General features: G+C 33.6%; 1 protein-coding gene across 6 annotated transcripts in view; it reads right to left on the bottom strand.

Moving 5' to 3' along the window:
• LOC129237190 (kinesin-associated protein 3) overlaps positions 1-21,505 on the bottom strand; it is a 102,511-nt gene that overhangs the window by 38,594 nt on the left and 42,412 nt on the right. Inside the window, exons 1-2 of one of the 6 annotated variants that reach the window (XM_054871704.1) lie at positions 17,877-17,945; positions 17,019-17,258 (exon numbers count right to left, since the gene is read on the bottom strand). The exons of 4 other annotated variants lie outside the window; for them this stretch is intronic. In XM_054871704.1, the coding sequence (XP_054727679.1) occupies positions 17,019-17,048 (30 nt within the window). In that variant the 5' untranslated portion in view covers positions 17,049-17,258; positions 17,877-17,945. Of the gene's footprint in view, positions 1-17,018; positions 17,353-17,876; positions 17,946-21,505 lie in introns of those variants that run through there. One more of the 6 variants, XM_054871705.1, reaches the window with a different exon arrangement.

The raw sequence follows: 21,505 nt of genomic DNA, 5'->3' as shown, positions 1-21,505 counted from the left end.
TATTCTACATACCCTGCATATTCCTAAACAAAGAAATGTACACAAGCGCGCATATGATCCATTCATCCAAAAATATGCAAAATTACGCAGACACGGAATGAGTATCTCATTAAATTAATGTAAGCAGCGACGCAATTCGCAAAGCTGGCAGGTGGCCACCGCTGTTAGAGACGCCTCAAGTTCATTACCTCAGATCAGTGGACTTGCTGCGCCTAGTGTGTATCTACGCATGCATAAACATACATCTGTATAAATGTTATGCCTACATATAATCGTACATAAAAAAAAAAATCAGCACAGTCATGCTCTTTTAGCTGTCTGCTAAAATTATCTGCCGACTTGTTAGGCTCTCATGTTTGTTTTCTCATTCTCATATGTACCGTTGCCTATTTGCGCTTTTCATTATTTGGCTTAACGCCCACCTGTGCATTTTTACGCGCTCGTCTAATGTTACTCATACGCCCTAGAGTCCATTCGCACTGCAGCCGGTATTTGCGCTATGAGGCACTCACGCATTACCATTCTTTTTTGTCTGATTTTGTATTGTGTTACAAATTATGATATTCTTCTATATGTACATTTAGTTCATTTTGTTATTTTTTTTAAGAGCTCAGAATGCACATTGCGTATTTAAATTTGTGTTTCTCAAGTGACAGATTATACGTCAATACACATATCTACCTCTGCTGAAGACATACTCCAAAGTTGAATTCGTTAAGGTATAGTGTTGAGCAAACATGTTACATAATAATTATCACGATCAGGGATGTCCATATTATATTTAGCCAAAATAATGGAAATATACTTCACTTTTATCCGAAGAAGATGTCTTAGTTTTCCCAGAGAACGTACAATTAAATTTTTACCTTTTGGAGAATAAGTTTAGAAGTAGGTGTTTACCTGCCTATAGTAGAAATGCCATCTTACTACTTCAAAACCTTGAAGTAAAATTTATAGCCCAATCATGTATGTAGCAGATTATTTCTAAGTACTCTTAGTAGAAGTTCACATGGAAATGCGGTCTCTGACAAGGCTTACAGGTAATCAGTTGGAGTACGAATTGCTCTGGGAAAACCATGGCCACAAAGTAGGGTACATCTTTTAGCTCAGTTCTACCTGAAATACACTTTAGGGATGTAAATGGGTTAAAATCAGAAGTCCTCAATCTCTGAAGAAAATATATTCGGCCGTCGTAGCCGAATGGGTTCGTGCGTGACTACCATTCGGAATTAACAGAGAGAGCGTAGGTTCGATTCTCGGTGAAACACCAAAATTTAAAAAAACATTTTTCTAATAGCGATCGCCCCTCGGCAGGCAATGGCAAGCCTCCGAGTGTATTTCTGCCATGAAAAAACTCCTCATAAAAATATCTGTCGTTCGGAGTTAGCTTGAAACTGTAGGTCCCTCCATTTGTGGAATAAAATCAAGACGCACGCCAAAAACAGGAGGAGGAGCTCGGCAAAACACCCAGAAAGGGTGTACGCGCCAATTATATATCTATATATATATATATATAAATAGTTTCTGTGTTTTTCTGAAAAATGTATTATATTTCAATACAATTGGTAGAAAACTTCAAAGTGAATTACAGAACCTGCCTGAAATAACTCAATTTGATTTGTGTGTGTACACAAATTGAGGTTCGAATGTCTGAGCTCCCTAAAACTTACAAATCTACTATGCTTTACTGATTCGAAAATTAGGTACCCAAATACTGACATCCGTCAAAAGCAAAACAAGGTTATGAGTGGTGATAGAAGATTCTTAAGTTTTATAGCCAATTTTTTTTTCATTTGGAGTTGATTTTATGGAATACTCAACTCCATCTTCATAAGATATTTTTCTTTGATTTCTAAATATTTTTTAACCAATGCTTTGACGCTTAATTCAACGCATAACTTAACGGAAATTTTAACTTATATGTTTTTAACCATATACTTTATCATACACAAGGCGGCGTGAAATTAATTACTCTATAGGTAGTATTATAATATTTGTAATTGTCGTCGTACGTCTATCATATTAGATGATTAATTGTGCGCCGCCTAGTCTATATACTCCTTATAATTTGAGAATTCATAATTGTTAATAAGGCAACAATGTCAAGTGAACCAACTATTTTGGACGGTGTCGTAAATTTTTCTGAAAATTCGTTTATTTCTAGGCTGAAGTATACGTAGCGGCGCTTGAATCGATTTGCAGACGGTACAATATACAAGTAGGAGTCCTAGCTCTCTCTCCGCTTTCAGCTAATAATAAAAAATAATGTAAGGAGAGTGTTTTTCAAAATGACAAAAAAAATTTTCCCCAAAAATTTTTAGCACTTACATCAGTAGTTTTTCCAGAAAAAACATTATTTTTTAAATACATTTTATCCAACACTTTTTTGTTAATATGTTTAATCCTACAAACTTAAAGAAAAATTATAAGGATGTTGTAAAGCAACAAAGATATTTTATTCTCAATGCCAAAATTTTCAACATTGAATAAATCTCAAAGTTATTATTGTATTCAAAAGTTTTTCAGTCTACTTCTTATTATACTCAACTGAAGCAACTCAAGCCTATAAATAAACCAAGGTTTAGAAAAATTTACGATAATGTTCACAATACTTTGCTCACTTGACATAGAACGTTCAAAAGTAAACAAACCACTTTTGGGTTTGAATTAAAATATGCTATAATATCTAGATAAATTCCATAATTTACTTTAATTAGTCTGTCAACATTAATTATTAATTTTTCATCATTCCAAGTCTAGATTTTTGATACCTCACTGTGCAAGAACAAAATATTTGTATTCGCATAAAGTAAATTTGCGCGTAAATTCATTGCAATTTATTGCAAGCTACAAAACGCTGTAAAAATCTTTTTACCCTCATTCTAACACTCATGAATATTAATTTAGCAGTAAAAATCTTATTGGCATATATCCAATAAGTTGAAGTCTGATCACCTCAATAATTCTCAATCTTCCCACGATTGGCATGTGACTGATAGATGATTTTTATAATAGAAATAATATATACGCGTATGTGTATCCATACATGTACATAAGTGTATTTGATTGGTGTGTATCCAAACGAACCTATAACTGGTCCATTTTAGAACGACACTATTCCCTGCTCAATTCTCAGAGAACTTTTTTCAACCGTGGTAATTTTGAAATTCTTCACTTACTTTGAACTATTGCACGCTGCTTAAGCGTGAGACATTGACCTGGTTAACTATACGTAAATAAAAACTGTTTTAGTATATTGTTTTACCTTTTATGTAAGATATTTTATTTTTTAATTGGGATAGCTTGAGTTTTTCTCAGACTTCGAGTATTTATAGAAGAAAAATGTGTACAATTATTTTATTTAAAATATTACCCGTCACCGGTCATAGTTTTAGTTTGAATTTGAGCGAACTGCCGAATTCCTTCTCGAAAAAATGGCTTGCCTTTTGGAGGTAATCCATGAATTTTGCAAATATTGACCTTCTTTAAAAAAAAAAAAACTACTGAATTCTTCTGCAAAACCAGTAATGCGGAGAAGGAATGTTTAATGATTATGAAGTTCGTAAGTTTTAGGTAGTTGGGCTCCAAGAAATACTCTGAACTCATGAAGGGGTGCCCCCTGCTTGATCTTTCAAGTCTATTATAATAATAATAAAAAAAGCCATAATGGAGTTCCTACGTCATGCTAGCGTTTCCATAAACGGTTTGACGGCATTCGATGCGTCTTGATGTTTTTCCCACAAAGAGAGGACTAACTATTTTATGGTGGTGCTTTTTCAAGGCAGAAATATTATATATCACCTAGTGTGCCACTGCCTGCCGAGGAACGGCCGCTAATAGAAAAAAAACTTGTTTTTTCATTTGACTTTCATGCTTTAGATATACGGCTTGCATTCGCGTTCGTTTTTCTTTGATTGCTCGGCAGAAACGCAACGGATTCCCAATAACTCGGTATTTTCAAGACTGGCAAAAATATTTATGTTAACACTTCATTATTATTTAAATGCAATGTAATAACTAATTTTTATAAATGAAAAACAATTCAATGCCCAATTTATGCGCCCAAAAGATTTAATACCATCAGCAAAGATAAGTTGATAAGACTACTGGCGTTACACTTTACATCTCATTGTCAATCCCACTCTTCATCTTGTTTATACCAGTTTTCAGACAGTCAGAAAATGAATAGCGCATATATGTGGAATCTTCTATAAGTACATATATAGCAACATTATTTTTTGCAAGACTCTTGGCGTCTCTCATACGCGGAATTTAGAATTTTTTAACTATAATTTACATATCTTGATATATTACACCGTGCGACAGTAAAATTTATACAGAAAAAGCTGCATGTGCAGTTACATACTCGTTTTCTCATCAACTAATTTTTTAAAGAACTGTAAGGTTTTAAAGGATAAAATTTTTCAAATTATGGTTTTAAATACTTGTACTTAGTCCTTTACCGCATATAAACCCATATGAATCAGTTTTATTTCCAAGTTAGGTATCATATTATAAAACAATTCAAACTGTTTTAATCCATCAAACATAAAGGGTGCTTTTTTTAGAGGTTAGGTTTTCAAGATGAAATAAAACGTATATAATTTAATGTTATGGCCAAGAATTTAGCTTTATTATAAAGATAAGGGTTTGCCATTATGTTTTAAAAATGATTTCGGGCAAGTGGCCGCCGCGGTTGGCTCGAATAAATTCCAGCCGAGAGGCCCAATTTTCGACCACTTTTTGCAGCAATTGGGGCCGTATGTCAGCAATAACGCGCCGAATATTCTCTTCCAAGACGTCAATCGTCTCGGGCTTATCTGCGTAGACAAGCGACTTCACATAGCCCCACAAGAAATAGTCCAGCGGTGTTATATCGCACGATCTTGGAGGCCACGCCACAGGTCCACGGCGCGAGATAATGCGCTCACCAAAAGTTTCCTTCAATAAATCGATTGTTGCGTTGGCTGTATGGCATGTAGCGCCGTCTTGTTGGAACCAAAGGCCGTCCGCATCAACATCGTCCAATTCAGGCACGAAAAAGTCATTAATCATGGCTCTATAGCGCTCTCCATTGACTGTAACATTATGGCCGGCTTCATTTTTAAAGAAATATGGGCCAATGATTCCCTCTGCCCATAGAGCACACCAAACAGTGACTTTTTGAGGATGTAACGGCGTCTCAGCAATGGCTTGTGGATTATGTTCACTCCAAATGCGACAATTTTGCTTATTAACATACCCATTCAACCAAAAGTGAGCTTCATCGCTGAACAAAATTTTCTTGTGAAAATCGGGATCGGTGGCCATCTCGTTTTGGGCCCATTCACCGACGATTTGCAAACGTTGTTCAGGTGTAAGTCTATTCATTATGAAATGGCAAACCAAACTGAGCATAAATAAAGTGACAGCTGTCAAAAAGACCATCTACGAAAAAAGTAGTGCCAACTTGAAAACCTAACCTCTAAAAAAAACACCCTTTATATTCAGCAATAATAAAGTACAAAAAAATTACCTATGATTATATGACATTTCGAAATAGCCTCACTTTTGTGCAAGTGGGAGAAAAAGCCGAACTTAGGTGCGAGTGATTCATTTTCAAAAAACGATAACAGAGGAAAACGAAAGTACTTTTTGATAAAAAAAAATATGTTTATGAAAAATATGTTTAACAAAGAAAACACACTTTTTTGTTCAAAATTAGCTTTATTCATCACCGTAATTTCCATCAAGAATAACACAATCATTCCAGCACCGCTCTAACATATCAATGCCACTATTGTAAAGCGATTTATCTTTTACCTCAAAATAGGCCTCAGCGATAACATTTTCTTTCGAGTAAAACTTCTTACCGTCGAGCATTTTTTTATGTATGCGAACAGACAATAATCACTGGGAGCCAAATCTGGTGAATACAGTGGATGTGCTCAGAATCATCAACACGTTTTTGTTTTTGGTCAACACTGAGCAAACGCGGCACCCACTTTGAACAGAGCTCTCTCATAGTCCAATGGTCTTTCAAAATAAAGCCAACACGTTCTTCTGATGCCTTTATGATATCAACTAAGTCACACAACTTCACTTTTTGATCATTCAAAACGATTTTGTGGATATTTTTGATGTTTTCTGGTGTTACCGCCTCACTGCGTAGCACATCATCGGTGTAATATATCTACGACCACGAATGAAGTCAACGAATCCCCATAACACTTTTCAAGCCATTGCATTGCATGAATGGATTTTTTTCCATCAAGAAGCAATGAAAAAATTAAAACATGAAATTCTTTTTGATTCATTGTTTTAAAAATATCAAAAGTAGCGTCACTCTTAGCACAATAACTCACGAACTAATCAATAGAATATCATGAAATTTTAACAGCTGTCTTTCCAAGGTTAGTACTAACTGGAAAGGTGGTGAATGCAATAAAACTAATACCTTCTATGTGTTAGGCCTGGGAAATTTCAGCTGATTCATCTCATTACTTCACAACTGGATTTTATAAATGGTTCCTCAAAAAAAAAAAAGATCAAGATATAAAACATTTTAATTTTTTTTCTTTTAATATGTCTTTGATTGGTAATTAGATAAAGCTATTTCCACCGTGAAACAATGTTTCTCAACGCTTTGTTAATTCATGCAGTAAAGGACTAATATGGAGAGGCCTACTTGCATAAGAAATTAAAATTGGTCCATTGTGATACCATACAGGGGAAAAGAGGGGAAAGAACCAGAGGATATATCTAGCTTTTACCAAAAACTCAGAAAAATATAGTAATATATGTATGCTTCTTGAAAAAGACTTAAAATTTTCTAAAGGTTGTTTTTCCAAAGCTGAGTGATTTAAAAATTAATGCTCTTCAGTTATACTCGTGTCCACAAGGTATACCCTTATCTATAATAGCACATGATCAGGGTGAAAGTCTTCGTGATTTTTGAAAAACGATTTAGCAACACTGCCGTAACACTGATGCTCTTCATAAATGGCAAAAAGAAAAGATGATATTTCTCTTGGGTAATTAAAATAATGGCGCCCGCCGTAGCCGAATGGGTGGGTGCGCGACTACCATTCGGAATTCACATAAGAAAAACATTTTTCTAATAGCGGTCGCCCCTCGGCAGGCAATGGCAAACCTCCGAGTGTATTTCTGCCATGAAAAAGCTCCTCATAAAAATATCTGCCGTTCGGAGTTGGCTTGAAACTGTAGGACCCTCCATTTGTGGAACAACATCAAGGCGCAGACCATAAATACGAGGAGGAGCTCGGCCAAACACCCAAACAGGGTTTACGCGCCAATTATATATATATGTATATACATAATTAAAATAACTTCCTTGGGGTCATTTAATATGCAGGCCAGCTTTCGTTTGGCCACACAGCCGCGTGGTGGCACGGGTTGACCATGCAGCGACGAAACAACAAACTCAATTACTTTTCTTTGCAACATTTAATTTTTTCTTACAAAAAAAATTGTAAAATTTTTAACAATATGTGTCAACATATGTAAACCAATTTATCTTTAATGAAATTTCAAATAAAAAATTTTATACATATACCTATAAAATAAAATAAATACTATATAACCCACTAAATTTTTGATAATTATTCAAATTATAAGGGTATGCTCTTGGAAAAATTAAAGTTGTTCTATTTATATGGAGGAGCCAGTTACGAGCCACATATATTCAAAGTTTATATTACTTATTTTATTTATTAGGGGATAACGCAGAGGCATCCATTGCGTATACTTTATTACAGGGGAAGAAAGATCAACTTTGTATATATTACTGAGGTATATATATATATACATATATCTTTAACATATATTTTTTTCAAAATAGTTTATTCAGAGAGTTCAAGGATATTTAAAGATGCATCAAAGGACTTTATTTTACTATGTAAGTTGTCCTTGTCAAATAAAATTCAATAGCTGGATATATCCTCTTTCATTTGATATCCATATTAATCTCTCAGGGGGAGTATAAATATTTAACATGTTTTTTGTTAAAAAATTATTTTTTTAATCTTTTTAAGCTTTTAAAAAAAATTAATAGATTAAACACGGGAAAACAGAGGAAGAATAATTTAATTTTTGTAGTGTGCCCAATGGCCGACACATGGACCTAAAAGAACTTTTGTGTCCGAAAAACTGTGTGTGTAATAATACTTGAAAAGATCTACAGTTTGACATGCATAAGGATTTTTTTCTGGTTAACAAAAAAAGTTGATTTTTGTTGCACGATGTTATACACTAAAAAACAATAGTCACAAGTCAACGTTTAAGTGAGTTATGGAAAGAGGCTTGGCATACGTGGAATTGTCGGTTGTTGCAAAAACTAAGTATATTTATATGTACGAGTATACATATACTTCATTATTGCTGTGCTATGCACTCTTACTTAAACATTGGTGCGTTAATATGTGTGGAAGTACATTCGTGTACGAAATTGCATTCATTTGTAAGGTTCGCATTGACATGATTATTTTTGCAATATTTGCTTTATTCATGCTCGATGAACCAAATAACTGTTTTAAAATAGAGCATGAAAACAATCGTAAATGGCAAAAATGAAGAGGTTAAAAAAATGTATTGATAGCAAAAACCCGTCTTGACAAGGAGAAGTAAAGGTTTTTATTTTAAAACTAAAACGAGGTTTCCCAAGCGTAAAAATTTTATTGATAATATTATATCTGAGCAATTGGCTCCCATATGCGCTATTTAGTATTGGTTTATATTCCTTAGACATTCCATTTCAATGCTTAGTACTTAGAAACAAGTTGAAGTCCAAAATAAACAAGATTGAGCTAAAATAGTAACGACACGAGCTATGTTCTGATAACTTCGAGGTTATTTATTTAAAATAGTCCCCTCAGGTCTCGATAAACGGTTCAGCGCCATCTAAAAGCTTTTCGAAAGAATGTCGGTACAATCCTTTTCGATGGCCTCTACGTACGCAAAATGTTTACCTTTCATGACCAAATGCAATTATCCGAATAGGTAGAAGTCACAGGGAGTCATATCAAGCGATTGCGGTGAGTAATCGATGGATAAAATGTGATTTCTAGTCAAAAAATCAGTCACAGGAGTGGATCGATGAGATGGTGCATTATTACGCAATAAGCGCCAGCTTCCTCCTTCGCGGTATTCAGGGCGAATTCGATGAATGAGATGCAACAAACGCTTCAAAGATAGAAAATTGCATTGACGGTTTGGCCCGTTGACAAGAACTCCTTGTGGACAATCCCCTTGGAATCGTACAAACAAATGAGCATTGACTGGATTTTTGACTTCTCCAAACGCGATTTTTTGGAACGCGATACGTTCTCTCTGAATTCCGAATGGTAGTAATTTATTATTTGGGGAAAAATGGTATTTGGAAAAAAGATGTCAAAAAAGTTTGACTGCTTATTTAGCAGCAAAAATTTTGTTTAATGAAAATCCTTTCGTATATGAACTTAGGCGCTTAAAATATACCGAAATGGCGCATTTGAAATGAAAAATAAGACTCAAATAGGGAGTTACATTTATATGGAGAAGTTGTGCGGAAATTTAAGGCCGCATTCGTTAGCAATTGAACAAAAAGCTGTGGAAGAGTATTACAGAGCTTCTGGAAAATCGTAGCAGAGACAGTACGTGTCTGAAATTATTAGAGAAGCATTGATATAATTGTGTTATTGATTTATTCAAAAGAGCAAACATTCCCATTATTTATGGAATATGACTCCATTCATATGTCTGCCTCAGTTGGCTTCGCTTCCTGTTGACCCAGTTTTCCAAAACCTTGGTGACGGTTTCTGGCTCTATTTCACGAATGGTTAGCTCAGTTGAATTAAGGGCTTACATTAAGGGTCTGAATTATTGATAGTTTATTCGTATTTAAGAACATCGTTCCTTCACAAAAAAATCGAATGTCGTTAAATCTCATCTCTGAAGTGATCAATTGACATCGCCGAGACGGCTGAAAACGCGAGTAGTAGCATGCGCTGTTTAGCATGGCAGGTCATCCTGCTGAAACCAAAGATCGTCCAAGTCCATTTCTTCAACTTCCGGTCACCATCGCTCCAAAATCTGCATCAAACTGTCACTCTTTGAAGATGTATTGGATTATCGACGATCACAGGCGGATTTTTCGCTCCTCTGATGCGTCAGCTTTATTTGTTAACATAGCCGCCGAGAAAATATGATTTGGCCTTTATTTCAATAAACGCTCTCTTTGTCATTGACTTTGGATACAAGTTTGCAATACTTCCCAACGTTGTTCAAGCAAAAAGCGATTAATATCGTTCCACAGGGATATGATACGGAATTTCTGTCAAGAACTCTTTGGGGGGAAAGTTGTCGTTGTCAAAATAACAAATGATTACAAAAAGAATACTATGTGAACTACCCTTTAGCACGACACTAATAACTTTGTTCCTTCTGGTTGCCGCAAACTTAACGACATACCATTAATTTTTGAGGAAGGTATAGATATATATATATACGCGTACACCCTTTTTGGGTGTTTGGCCGAGCTCCTCCTCCTATTTGTAGTGTGCGTCTTGATGTTGTTCCCCAAATGGAGGGACCTACAGTTTTAAGCCGACTCCGAACGGCAGATATTTTTATGAGGAGCTTTTTCATGGCAGAAATACACTCGGAGGTTTGCCATTGCCTGCCGAGGGGCGACCGCTGTTAGTAAAATGTTTTTCTTAATTTTGGTGTTTCACCGAGATTCGAACCAACGTTCTCTCTGTGAATTCCGAATGGTAACCACGCACCAATCCATTCGGCTATGGCGGCCGAAGGAAGGTATATTAAGCTGTAAATTCTATTTGTAATTTAACTTTTAACTATTTTTGCTTTTTTACAATTTCACTAATAGCGAGTACTTGTGGAAGAAAGATTCATATCTACACAAAAATATTTATATGGTACTTTATTTTTAAGTTTAATTCGAATCGATTCAACTGAACGATTTTTTTCTCCAATATTTCATGACAAAAGCAATACTTTCTAATATTTCATAGTTTATCTCTAGGCTCTAGTTTATTTATTTGGCTATAATTAAAAAGTCGTTTACATGATACTTTAACTATTTCCACTTGTTTCATTGGAATGTAAGTATTTGAGGAGGTCAAGAGGTCGTTGCAACTCAGAGTAAATAACATAAACACATACACATACATAAGTGCCTTAGTATAAATATAGATACAAATAATGCACTAGGAATAGATAAGCATAAGATTAGTTGTTGCATTTTGTTTACAACCCCTTAGATAAATGTACATAAATGATAAAAATCCATTTCATATTTGTTTGCTAATTAGCTCTAAGGCGCTTTGAATGATAAGGGGCAAAGAAAAATAAAGTGTGTGTGATAGAGTTTTTGCAATGGGCAATTTTAACTGCATTTTTTAATAAGTTTTTGAAGTTTTAATCGCCAAACCAATTAAAATAAAACAACTATTTAAATTTGTCATATATTTGCCCCAACTAATAGTAACTCGAAACCAGACGATTTGTTCTCATATACAGCCTGTTGGAAAATTATAAACACATCCCAAATTTTTTTAATAAAAATATATAAATTTTTAGTTCTGATCACAAAAAAAAATCATATAACCAAAGTTTTAAAGTCTTTACAAAATTTTTCAAAATTTTATCAAAACTTTCAACTTTTTAACCAGAGTTTTCAGAATTTTTCTGGGTATCCAGTTTTGTAACATATTGAATTTTATCATACAAAGTGTAAGTTTCAAGTAACTACAAAATACCGTTGATTTTTGACAATTTTTTTTTTTATTGAGGGTGCTGGGCTATTTCTTCCATATAGAAATATTCAAGCACGTACTTTGTATGGAAGTAAAGGCGTAGGCAAATTATAAAGTTGTGAAATATCACATCCTATTTCCCGAACCCGTAATCTTTATTTGAGACCCTAGACCACGAGACAATTGTCAAGCAAGGCGTATCATGCCAAGAAAACAAGAAAGTGATCAGCCAAAAAGGACCAGAAATTGATAAAATATGCACAAAATATACCAAAATGAGAGAAAATCGAACCCGAATTCTTGTTCAAATATTTACAAACATATCGACTATATACATATATGATATTTGGTTTGCAATGTGCGCATTTCTGTTTTTCCACAAATGGAGGAAGTTAAAGCTTTATGCCGCCTCCGAACGGTAGATGGCTTTTATGAGAAGATTTTGTATGACAGAAATATACTCAGATGCTTGTCATTGTCTACTATCTATTTTAATCATTTGGTTCTTCATGCTTCGAACCTGCGCGCATCCGTATGGTAGTCACCTACCACTCAGCTACTCGGATCCTCCATGTCTTGGATAATTACTGATGTGCTAAAATCCTATCCTAAAATATGTGAAGCGCCAATTATATATAAATACAAACATATATATATAGGGTGATCAATCATGAGGTGCTTTTTTCAATAGTTAAAAAAAAAAACAAAAATGTAAATTATGTTCAAAACCTTTATTTATCATTTGAAAGGACATTCTTTGACATTAACTTTTTGAATATGACTTCATTCAAATGTTGGCCGCAACTACGCTTAAGGTGGTCCATTCTGAAGGTCCAATTTTCAATCACTCGTTCGAGCATTTCGACTGGTATGTCGTGAATAACACGCGTAATGTTGGCTTCCAGAGCTTCAATCGTAGCTGGTTTATCAGCATAGACCTTGGACTTCACGAATCCCCAAAGAAAAAAGTCCAAAGGTGTGATATCACAAGATCTTGGTGGCCAACTCACAGGTCCTAAACGTGAAATCAGCTGCTCTCCGAAATGACTTCTCAATAAAGTCATTGTTTCACGAGCTGTATGGCACAGAACGCTGATTTTCATAATACAGTTGAACAATTTGTAGACGTTGTTGCGGTGTGAGTCTTTCCATGATGAAATGCCAAACGCTGTTCAACAAATCCACGATGGCAGTTTGCCACAACTCGCGCGCGATCTGTAAAAAAAACGCAAATGAAAAAAACTCCTCTTAATTGATCACCCTATACTTACAAGAATATCCCTGTCGCAAGCTTAAATGAAATAACAATTAACTTCTGGCACAGGGTGACATTTGCTTTCCTTACACAGAATTATTGGTTTAGGTGGCCGCTGTTGAAGGCATTTGCGTGCGACTATCACTCGGTAGGGTCTGTGTTCGAAACCCTCCGTAGGTATGAAAAATCGAACTAAGGGTTTTTTCTTATAGTGGTCGTTCCTCGGCAGGCAATGACAAACCTCCTATGAATGGGCTAGAAACACGAAAGATTTTCTATTATGATCGAAAAATTTCGCTATTCATATCTCAAAAATTTTATGTGGTACTGCTTGTCTGAAAGCAGTTACGTAATTTAGGGCCTAAAAAATTTTACGAGTTCAGCTCATGTTTTGCCTCCTGTAATATTTTTCCTGAGATAAAATTTAAATTTGGTTTTCTATTTTTTATATATCTATTTCTATTTTATATCTTGCGGCTCTCTTCTTCAAAATGTTCGCGTTTTTCTAGGTATCTATGCAACCGTTAAGCTTTCTATTTTCATATTTCTATATAGAAATCACATTTACTGCGCTTTGTTTCAGCTCCTCCTCTTTTCGTATTTACCACATCTTTTCTCTACCACTACAACTTTTAACGTTTTGAAGAATTTTTGTTTTCAGTTTATAATCTTGATAGTATGGTTTTTTTAATGTAAACTCATCAATATTAGAGGAAGGTTTATGTGCATTATGCCATATATGTACATTAGGCCGGGTCGATTTGTGGGGAGACAAAAAAATCGGCCATTGCTCTGTGAAAATCATATTCTAGGGATCACAATAAGAAACCTTGCCGAAGGAACCATACCTCTAAAACGAATTCTGATGTCCCCCAATTTGGGTCGAACTTTTAGTGTCTTTTGTGGGGAGGCAAAAAATCGCCCATTGCTCTGTGAAAATCATATTCTAGGGATCAATATAAGAAACTTTGCCGAAGGAACCATACCTCTAAAACGAATTCTGATGTCCTCCAATTTGGGTGGAACTTTTTACTTTCTTTTCTCATGTAAAGGCCAAAAATGGTGATATTGTGAAATGATCGTATGGGGAACCCCCCAGGGGAGTTCCAGGGGGTGTGCCACTGGCATGGGTGGATCGGCCGTCCAAAGTTAGTGGGGGTCGGTCATACATTTGGACTCGATTGGAGCACTCTAAATGGGTCAAATTGGGATTTTTCGTTCGACACAAATTGGGGGTCATCAGAATTCGTTTTAGAGGTATGGTTCCGTCGGCAAAGTTTTCTATTTTGATCCCTAGAATACGATTTTCACAGAGCAATGAGCGATTTTTAAATCGACCCGCCCTAATGTACATAAAAGGTGGTGTATAATTAATCATCTTATCGAAAGATTTATAATTTTTGCTAATGGCGTCATAAGTTAATCATATTTGACACTTGAGAACTAGACAACTGCAGTATACAAAGAAACAAACAATGGGGCACGTAAAGGTCAAAATAAAGATAACCATAATATTTTTAATTTTTTTAGTAGAAAAGTTTATCGAAAACAAAGTTGGCACTTTTTCAACAAATTTAGTTAGTTGAGTTTCAGCAGTGGCTCATAATATAATTTTACAATATTTATTAAACAAAAAAACCTCGTTTTTAATCAGTTTTCGGAGGAAAATACGAATAAAACGAAAATGCGTAGTTTTAACTGCCCTGGTCATGGTTTTAATGTGTTGAACTAGTTTTTAATCTGTCAATACTGATTAGAAATATTAATCAAATATGAGGAGCCGCTTCTTTAGATAAAATACGAAATAAAAAGATCCAACAAGTTACTGCAATTTTTAATGACAAAACGGATATGTGCCTGGTTATTAGCAGCTTAAAAAAATCATGTATATGTATATGCATATCAATACATGATTTTTTTACTTTCATATGGAGTGTGTTGACATAGTAAGAAAATTAAAAGCATTCCGGTTCGAGACGCCCTAGTAGGCCCCTGCTCCAATTCATATTTATGTATAAACCTTTGCTAACCCAAAATTCTCCTTTTCAAATCGCAATAATATCCTAGTAAATATTCTGTTCGTATTCATATTTTAGCTTGATTAAATTTTAGTACACTACTGATTTTCATTGAAGTGTTACCAGGGCTGCAGTAGCAGCTGCTTTGCTGCATCCAATATTTATGTACGTAGTTACATATGAAAATACACCAGACAGTAAAATGGTAGGTAGTGCATAAACATTTTGACTATTTCCCTTCTAATTTATGATGTGTCTTAAAATACCTACAAATGGAAGTTTTATGCCTCCTCCGAACGGCAGTTGGCTTTTTTATGAGGGCCTTTTTCATGGCAGAAATACACTCGGAGGTTTGCAATTGCAAGAATGAAATCTCTTGAATGGTTGAAATTTTTATAACAAAAGAAAATAATAGTAAAAGTGATTTTTAAGCAAACTTTCAATTATTTATAAATCAATTATTTCTTTAATTATACTAAGTTTTACAAATATATTTAAAAAATAAGGGGGTGGCTTTCCATTGCTACCACGATAAATTTTTTTATAATGTCTAGGTACGTAGATCGAAGTTAAAAATTATAACACATAAATGTAGTCACTATATCATCCTTTTTATTTATAGTACCTTTTTTTATTACCATTAAGAACTAATAGCAATATTTAACGCTAAAAATGCTGAACTTTTGCATAAGCTTGAAAAAATGCCCTATTACAGATGCTTATTTTACTTAAATACAAACACAGAAAAGTATTAGTATTCACTTATAAACACTCCTCATTAATTCAAGATTTGATTTAAAGCTATTTTTACACAATAATACTACGAATTTTATTAAAATTCTATTATTGCAAATGTTCTTCTAAACGTTTGTAATACCGTGCAAAATGTGCGGGACGGACAGTCAAAGGAACGATAGTGAGAAAAGAATACTATAAAGCGAAACCGAAAAAACCCAGTCAACCAACAATGAGGGTCAACATAACTTTTGTAGTTTTTAAAAGAGTTAAATTAACCTTTGGCCTTCGATAAATCATTATTTTCAAAAATAGTGAAAAATTGGACTAAAAAATCGCGATAAAATAATATTTTCATAAAAACTGAAAATTTGGAATACAAAATCGCGCGATGAATCGATAAATCGTTATTTTCAAAAATAGAGAAAATTTGAACTTAAAAATCGCGATAAAATAATATTTTGATAAAAAGTGAAAATTTGGATTAAAAACTCGCGCGATCTTTTATTCAAAATTTTCACCTGAGCCGCTTTTTTGTACATTTATAAATGTACATACATCTATATATGTTGCAAAAAACAAAATTTTTATAAAAAGTCAAAATTTGGAATAAAAAATCGCTTCCAAATTTTCGCCGGCGGCGCTTTTTTGTTTTTAAATACATATATACATGTTATAAAAAATACAAATTTTTTAATAAAAATAATGAATAATGAAAATAATTTTACGTTAATACAACATTTTCATAAATAGTATGAATTATAAAACCTAAGTTAAATGCTTGCTGGGTTAACAATTACTTTATACATTTCTCTTCAAAGATATTTCAGTTTAAGATGCAGATACGGTCGTAAAAAAACTACTTTTTAAGCTTTTCCTGGGGATTCTAAAGGGGCCCTAGGAGGTTGGGACTTTCATCGTTATAATGGTGTTCTTTCTATTGGGAGTAGTGGGTGGAGACACGCCCCCTCCCCCTCCGCCCCTCATCCAAATATATCGTGGCAGTAACGGAAAGTTTAGCCAAAATAAGTTATAAATTTGTCTGTTATTAGATTTTTGGTATTGCAATTTTTTTGAAATATGCCCTCCTAGTTCTGGCTATGGCCATGCTTTAATTGGTATTACAATAATAAACGTTTGTATAAATATTAATACAAATATAAATTCCTGCAGGGCGCTTTCTAGTTTAGTAACTTGATTAATGTAAATTTAGTTTCAAAGTATGTGCATAACTACGCAAAAAAAATGTGCACTTACCGGCAGTGAAATCGCAGTTGCAGCCATCATTAATTTTTATTGTAATATTTTTTACTTTAAAAAAGCAATTTGCTAACACGAAAACCAAAATAAAAACAACACAAAAAGCGGCAAACGTACGCTTGGGGTTATCAACAATTAACACGACTTTTTTTTTTTTAATCCGTATAAAATAATCGTTTTTTCACAGATACTCACATATGCACAATCTTATTATTATTTTAAGATTTTTTTAAAGAACTGTGAAATAGGTAAAAAAAATGTAAGCTCCATCAAAACACACAATATCATTATTATTTGTATTTTTGTTTTTTAGAACTTTGAAATCAGCAAATCCGGCAACAAACTTTAGGTTATTAAAATCACAAATGCAATACAGAAACAAACATATGGAAAATACTAAGTGAGTGCGATAATGAATGACCAAGGCATGATCACATCAACATGACATCATTTTCTTTATTTAAGTATAATTTTCGAAAATTATTAAATTTTCTCAGCCATAAGGTTTCAGTGCTATCGCAGAAACGTTTCGTAATATCCGAAACAAAAACAAAGAACATAAACAGGAAATATTAACAACCGTTTCTAAGTTAAACATGAATTTTCAATACTCTGCGATTTACACAAAGGCTTCTTGACAAAAAACAAAGCGAAAAAAAAAACAAAAACAAAACTTGTTTCAAAATTGAATTTATGCTGAGATCAAAACAAATATTCAACGCTAAAATCAAAGATTTATTCCAACAACACCGCGCCGTCATAGGACATTCTTATACGCACAGCACCACTGGCATGACACTGAAATATACTTCAATTAATGTGTGATAAACTCGTATGTTTGCACGATATAGGTACTTATGTTTGTATGTATGTACGATAAAAAAAACCGTCAGAAGGCAAAACAGCTAGCAAACAGCTTAGGCGCTGGCCGATTCGTTACTGATTGTGAGCTGCCACGGGCGCTTAATTCTGAGCACCGTTTTAAAGTCTACAAATAAGAGTTAAATAATTTTGCATGCATACTTATACATAAACATGTGCCTATAATTACTGTTCTTGTTTTTTCGTTGATGATACATTGTAGGCATACCCAATCTAGGTATGTACATATGTGTGTGTGAGTTTACGAGTCAAATTTGACTATGCACTTTGAGGGCAGAAGATTCTCATTTTTGAGCGCATTTCCACTTGCTCATACTCGAAAATAGTTCCCATAAGCAGTAAGTATAATAGCAATAATGAAGTGTAGCGTTTGAGTATCTAACCCAAACACGTTTATGCCTAGCTTCCTTTCCCATTTGTGGTGTGCGAAAATGATGTAGGCGATATGAACTCGGAGGCTTGCCTTGTACATAGGCACGAATATGTGTGTATGTATGTCGAGGCGTCAGAAAGTTATTAGAAATTAGTTTTTCCAACAAATTGGGGGTCATCAGAATTCGTTTTAGAGGTATGGTTCCGTCGGCAAAGTTTTCTATTTTGATCCCTAGAATACGATTTTCACAGAGCAATGAGCGATTTTTAAATCGACCCGCCCTAATGTACATAAAAGGTGGTGTATAATTAATCATCTTATCGAAAGATTTATAATTTTTGCTAATGGCGTCATAAGTTAATCATATTTGACACTTGAGAACTAGACAACTGCAGTATACAAAGAAACAAACAATGGGGCACGTAAAGGTCAAAATAAAGATAACCATAATATTTTTAATTTTTTTAGTAGAAAAGTTTATCGAAAACAAAGTTGGCACTTTTTCAACAAATTTAGTTAGTTGAGTTTCAGCAGTGGCTCATAATATAATTTTACAATATTTATTAAACAAAAAAACCTCGTTTTTAATCAGTTTTCGGAGGAAAATACGAATAAAACGAAAATGCGTAGTTTTAACTGCCCTGGTCATGGTTTTAATGTGTTGAACTAGTTTTTAATCTGTCAATACTGATTAGAAATATTAATCAAATATGAGGAGCCGCTTCTTTAGATAAAATACGAAATAAAAAGATCCAACAAGTTACTGCAATTTTTAATGACAAAACGGATATGTGCCTGGTTATTAGCAGCTTAAAAAAATCATGTATATGTATATGCATATCAATACATGATTTTTTTACTTTCATATGGAGTGTGTTGACATAGTAAGAAAATTAAAAGCATTCCGGTTCGAGACGCCCTAGTAGGCCCCTGCTCCAATTCATATTTATGTATAAACCTTTGCTAACCCAAAATTCTCCTTTTCAAATCGCAATAATATCCTAGTAAATATTCTGTTCGTATTCATATTTTAGCTTGATTAAATTTTAGTACACTACTGATTTTCATTGAAGTGTTACCAGGGCTGCAGTAGCAGCTGCTTTGCTGCATCCAATATTTATGTACGTAGTTACATATGAAAATACACCAGACAGTAAAATGGTAGGTAGTGCATAAACATTTTGACTATTTCCCTTCTAATTTATGATGTGTCTTAAAATACCTACAAATGGAAGTTTTATGCCTCCTCCGAACGGCAGTTGGCTTTTTTATGAGGGCCTTTTTCATGGCAGAAATACACTCGGAGGTTTGCAATTGCAAGAATGAAATCTCTTGAATGGTTGAAATTTTTATAACAAAAGAAAATAATAGTAAAAGTGATTTTTAAGCAAACTTTCAATTATTTATAAATCAATTATTTCTTTAATTATACTAAGTTTTACAAATATATTTAAAAAATAAGGGGGTGGCTTTCCATTGCTACCACGATAAATTTTTTTATAATGTCTAGGTACGTAGATCGAAGTTAAAAATTATAACACATAAATGTAGTCACTATATCATCCTTTTTATTTATAGTACCTTTTTTTATTACCATTAAGAACTAATAGCAATATTTAACGCTAAAAATGCTGAACTTTTGCATAAGCTTGAAAAAATGCCCTATTACAGATGCTTATTTTACTTAAATACAAACACAGAAAAGTATTAGTATTCACTTATAAACACTCCTCATTAATTCAAGATTTGATTTAAAGCTATTTTTACACAATAATACTACGAATTTTATTAAAATTCTATTATTGCAAATGTTCTTCTAAACGTTTGTAATACCGTGCAAAATGTGCGGGACGGACAGTCAAAGGAACGATAGTGAGAAAAGAATACTATAAAGCGAAACCGAAAAAACCCAGTCAACCAACAATGAGGGTCAACATAACTTTTGTAGTTTTTAAAAGAGTTAAATTAACCTTTGGCCTTCGATAAATCATTATTTTCAAAAATAGTGAAAAATTGGACTAAAAAATCGCGATAAAATAATATTTTCATAAAAACTGAAAATTTGGAATACAAAATCGCGCGATGAATCGATAAATCGTTATTTTCAAAAATAGAGAAAATTTGAACTTAAAAATCGCGATAAAATAATATTTTGATAAAAAGTGAAAATTTGGATTAAAAACTCGCGCGATCTTTTATTCAAAATTTTCACCTGAGCCGCTTTTTTGTACATTTATAAATGTACATACATCTATATATGTTGCAAAAAACAAAATTTTTATAAAAAGTCAAAATTTGGAATAAAAAATCGCTTCCAAATTTTCGCCGGCGGCGCTTTTTTGTTTTTAAATACATATATACATGTTATAAAAAATACAAATTTTTTAATAAAAATAATGAATAATGAAAATAATTTTACGTTAATACAACATTTTCATAAATAGTATGAATTATAAAACCTAAGTTAAATGCTTGCTGGGTTAACAATTACTTTATACATTTCTCTTCAAAGATATTTCAGTTTAAGATGCAGATACGGTCGTAAAAAAACTACTTTTTAAGCTTTTCCTGGGGATTCTAAAGGGGCCCTAGGAGGTTGGGACTTTCATCGTTATAATGGTGTTCTTTCTATTGGGAGTAGTGGGTGGAGACACGCCCCCTCCCCCTCCGCCCCTCATCCAAATATATCGTGGCAGTAACGGAAAGTTTAGCCAAAATAAGTTATAAATTTGTCTGTTATTAGATTTTTGGTATTGCAATTTTTTTGAAATATGCCCTCCTAGTTCTGGCTATGGCCATGCTTTAATTGGTATTACAATAATAAACGTTTGTATAAATATTAATACAAATATAAATTCCTGCAGGGCGCTTTCTAGTTTAGTAACTTGATTAATGTAAATTTAGTTTCAAAGTATGTGCATAACTACGCAAAAAAAATGTGCACTTACCGGCAGTGAAATCGCAGTTGCAGCCATCATTAATTTTTATTGTAATATTTTTTACTTTAAAAAAGCAATTTGCTAACACGAAAACCAAAATAAAAACAACACAAAAAGCGGCAAACGTACGCTTGGGGTTATCAACAATTAACACGACTTTTTTTTTTTTAATCCGTATAAAATAATCGTTTTTTCACAGATACTCACATATGCACAATCTTATTATTATTTTAAGATTTTTTTAAAGAACTGTGAAATAGGTAAAAAAAATGTAAGCTCCATCAAAACAC

The sequence above is a fragment of the Anastrepha obliqua genome, chromosome 2, assembly GCF_027943255.1.
Source record: "Anastrepha obliqua isolate idAnaObli1 chromosome 2, idAnaObli1_1.0, whole genome shotgun sequence".
NCBI classification, from domain to species: domain Eukaryota; kingdom Metazoa; phylum Arthropoda; class Insecta; order Diptera; family Tephritidae; genus Anastrepha; species Anastrepha obliqua.
This window is presented reverse-complemented; position numbering and strand designations above follow the sequence as displayed.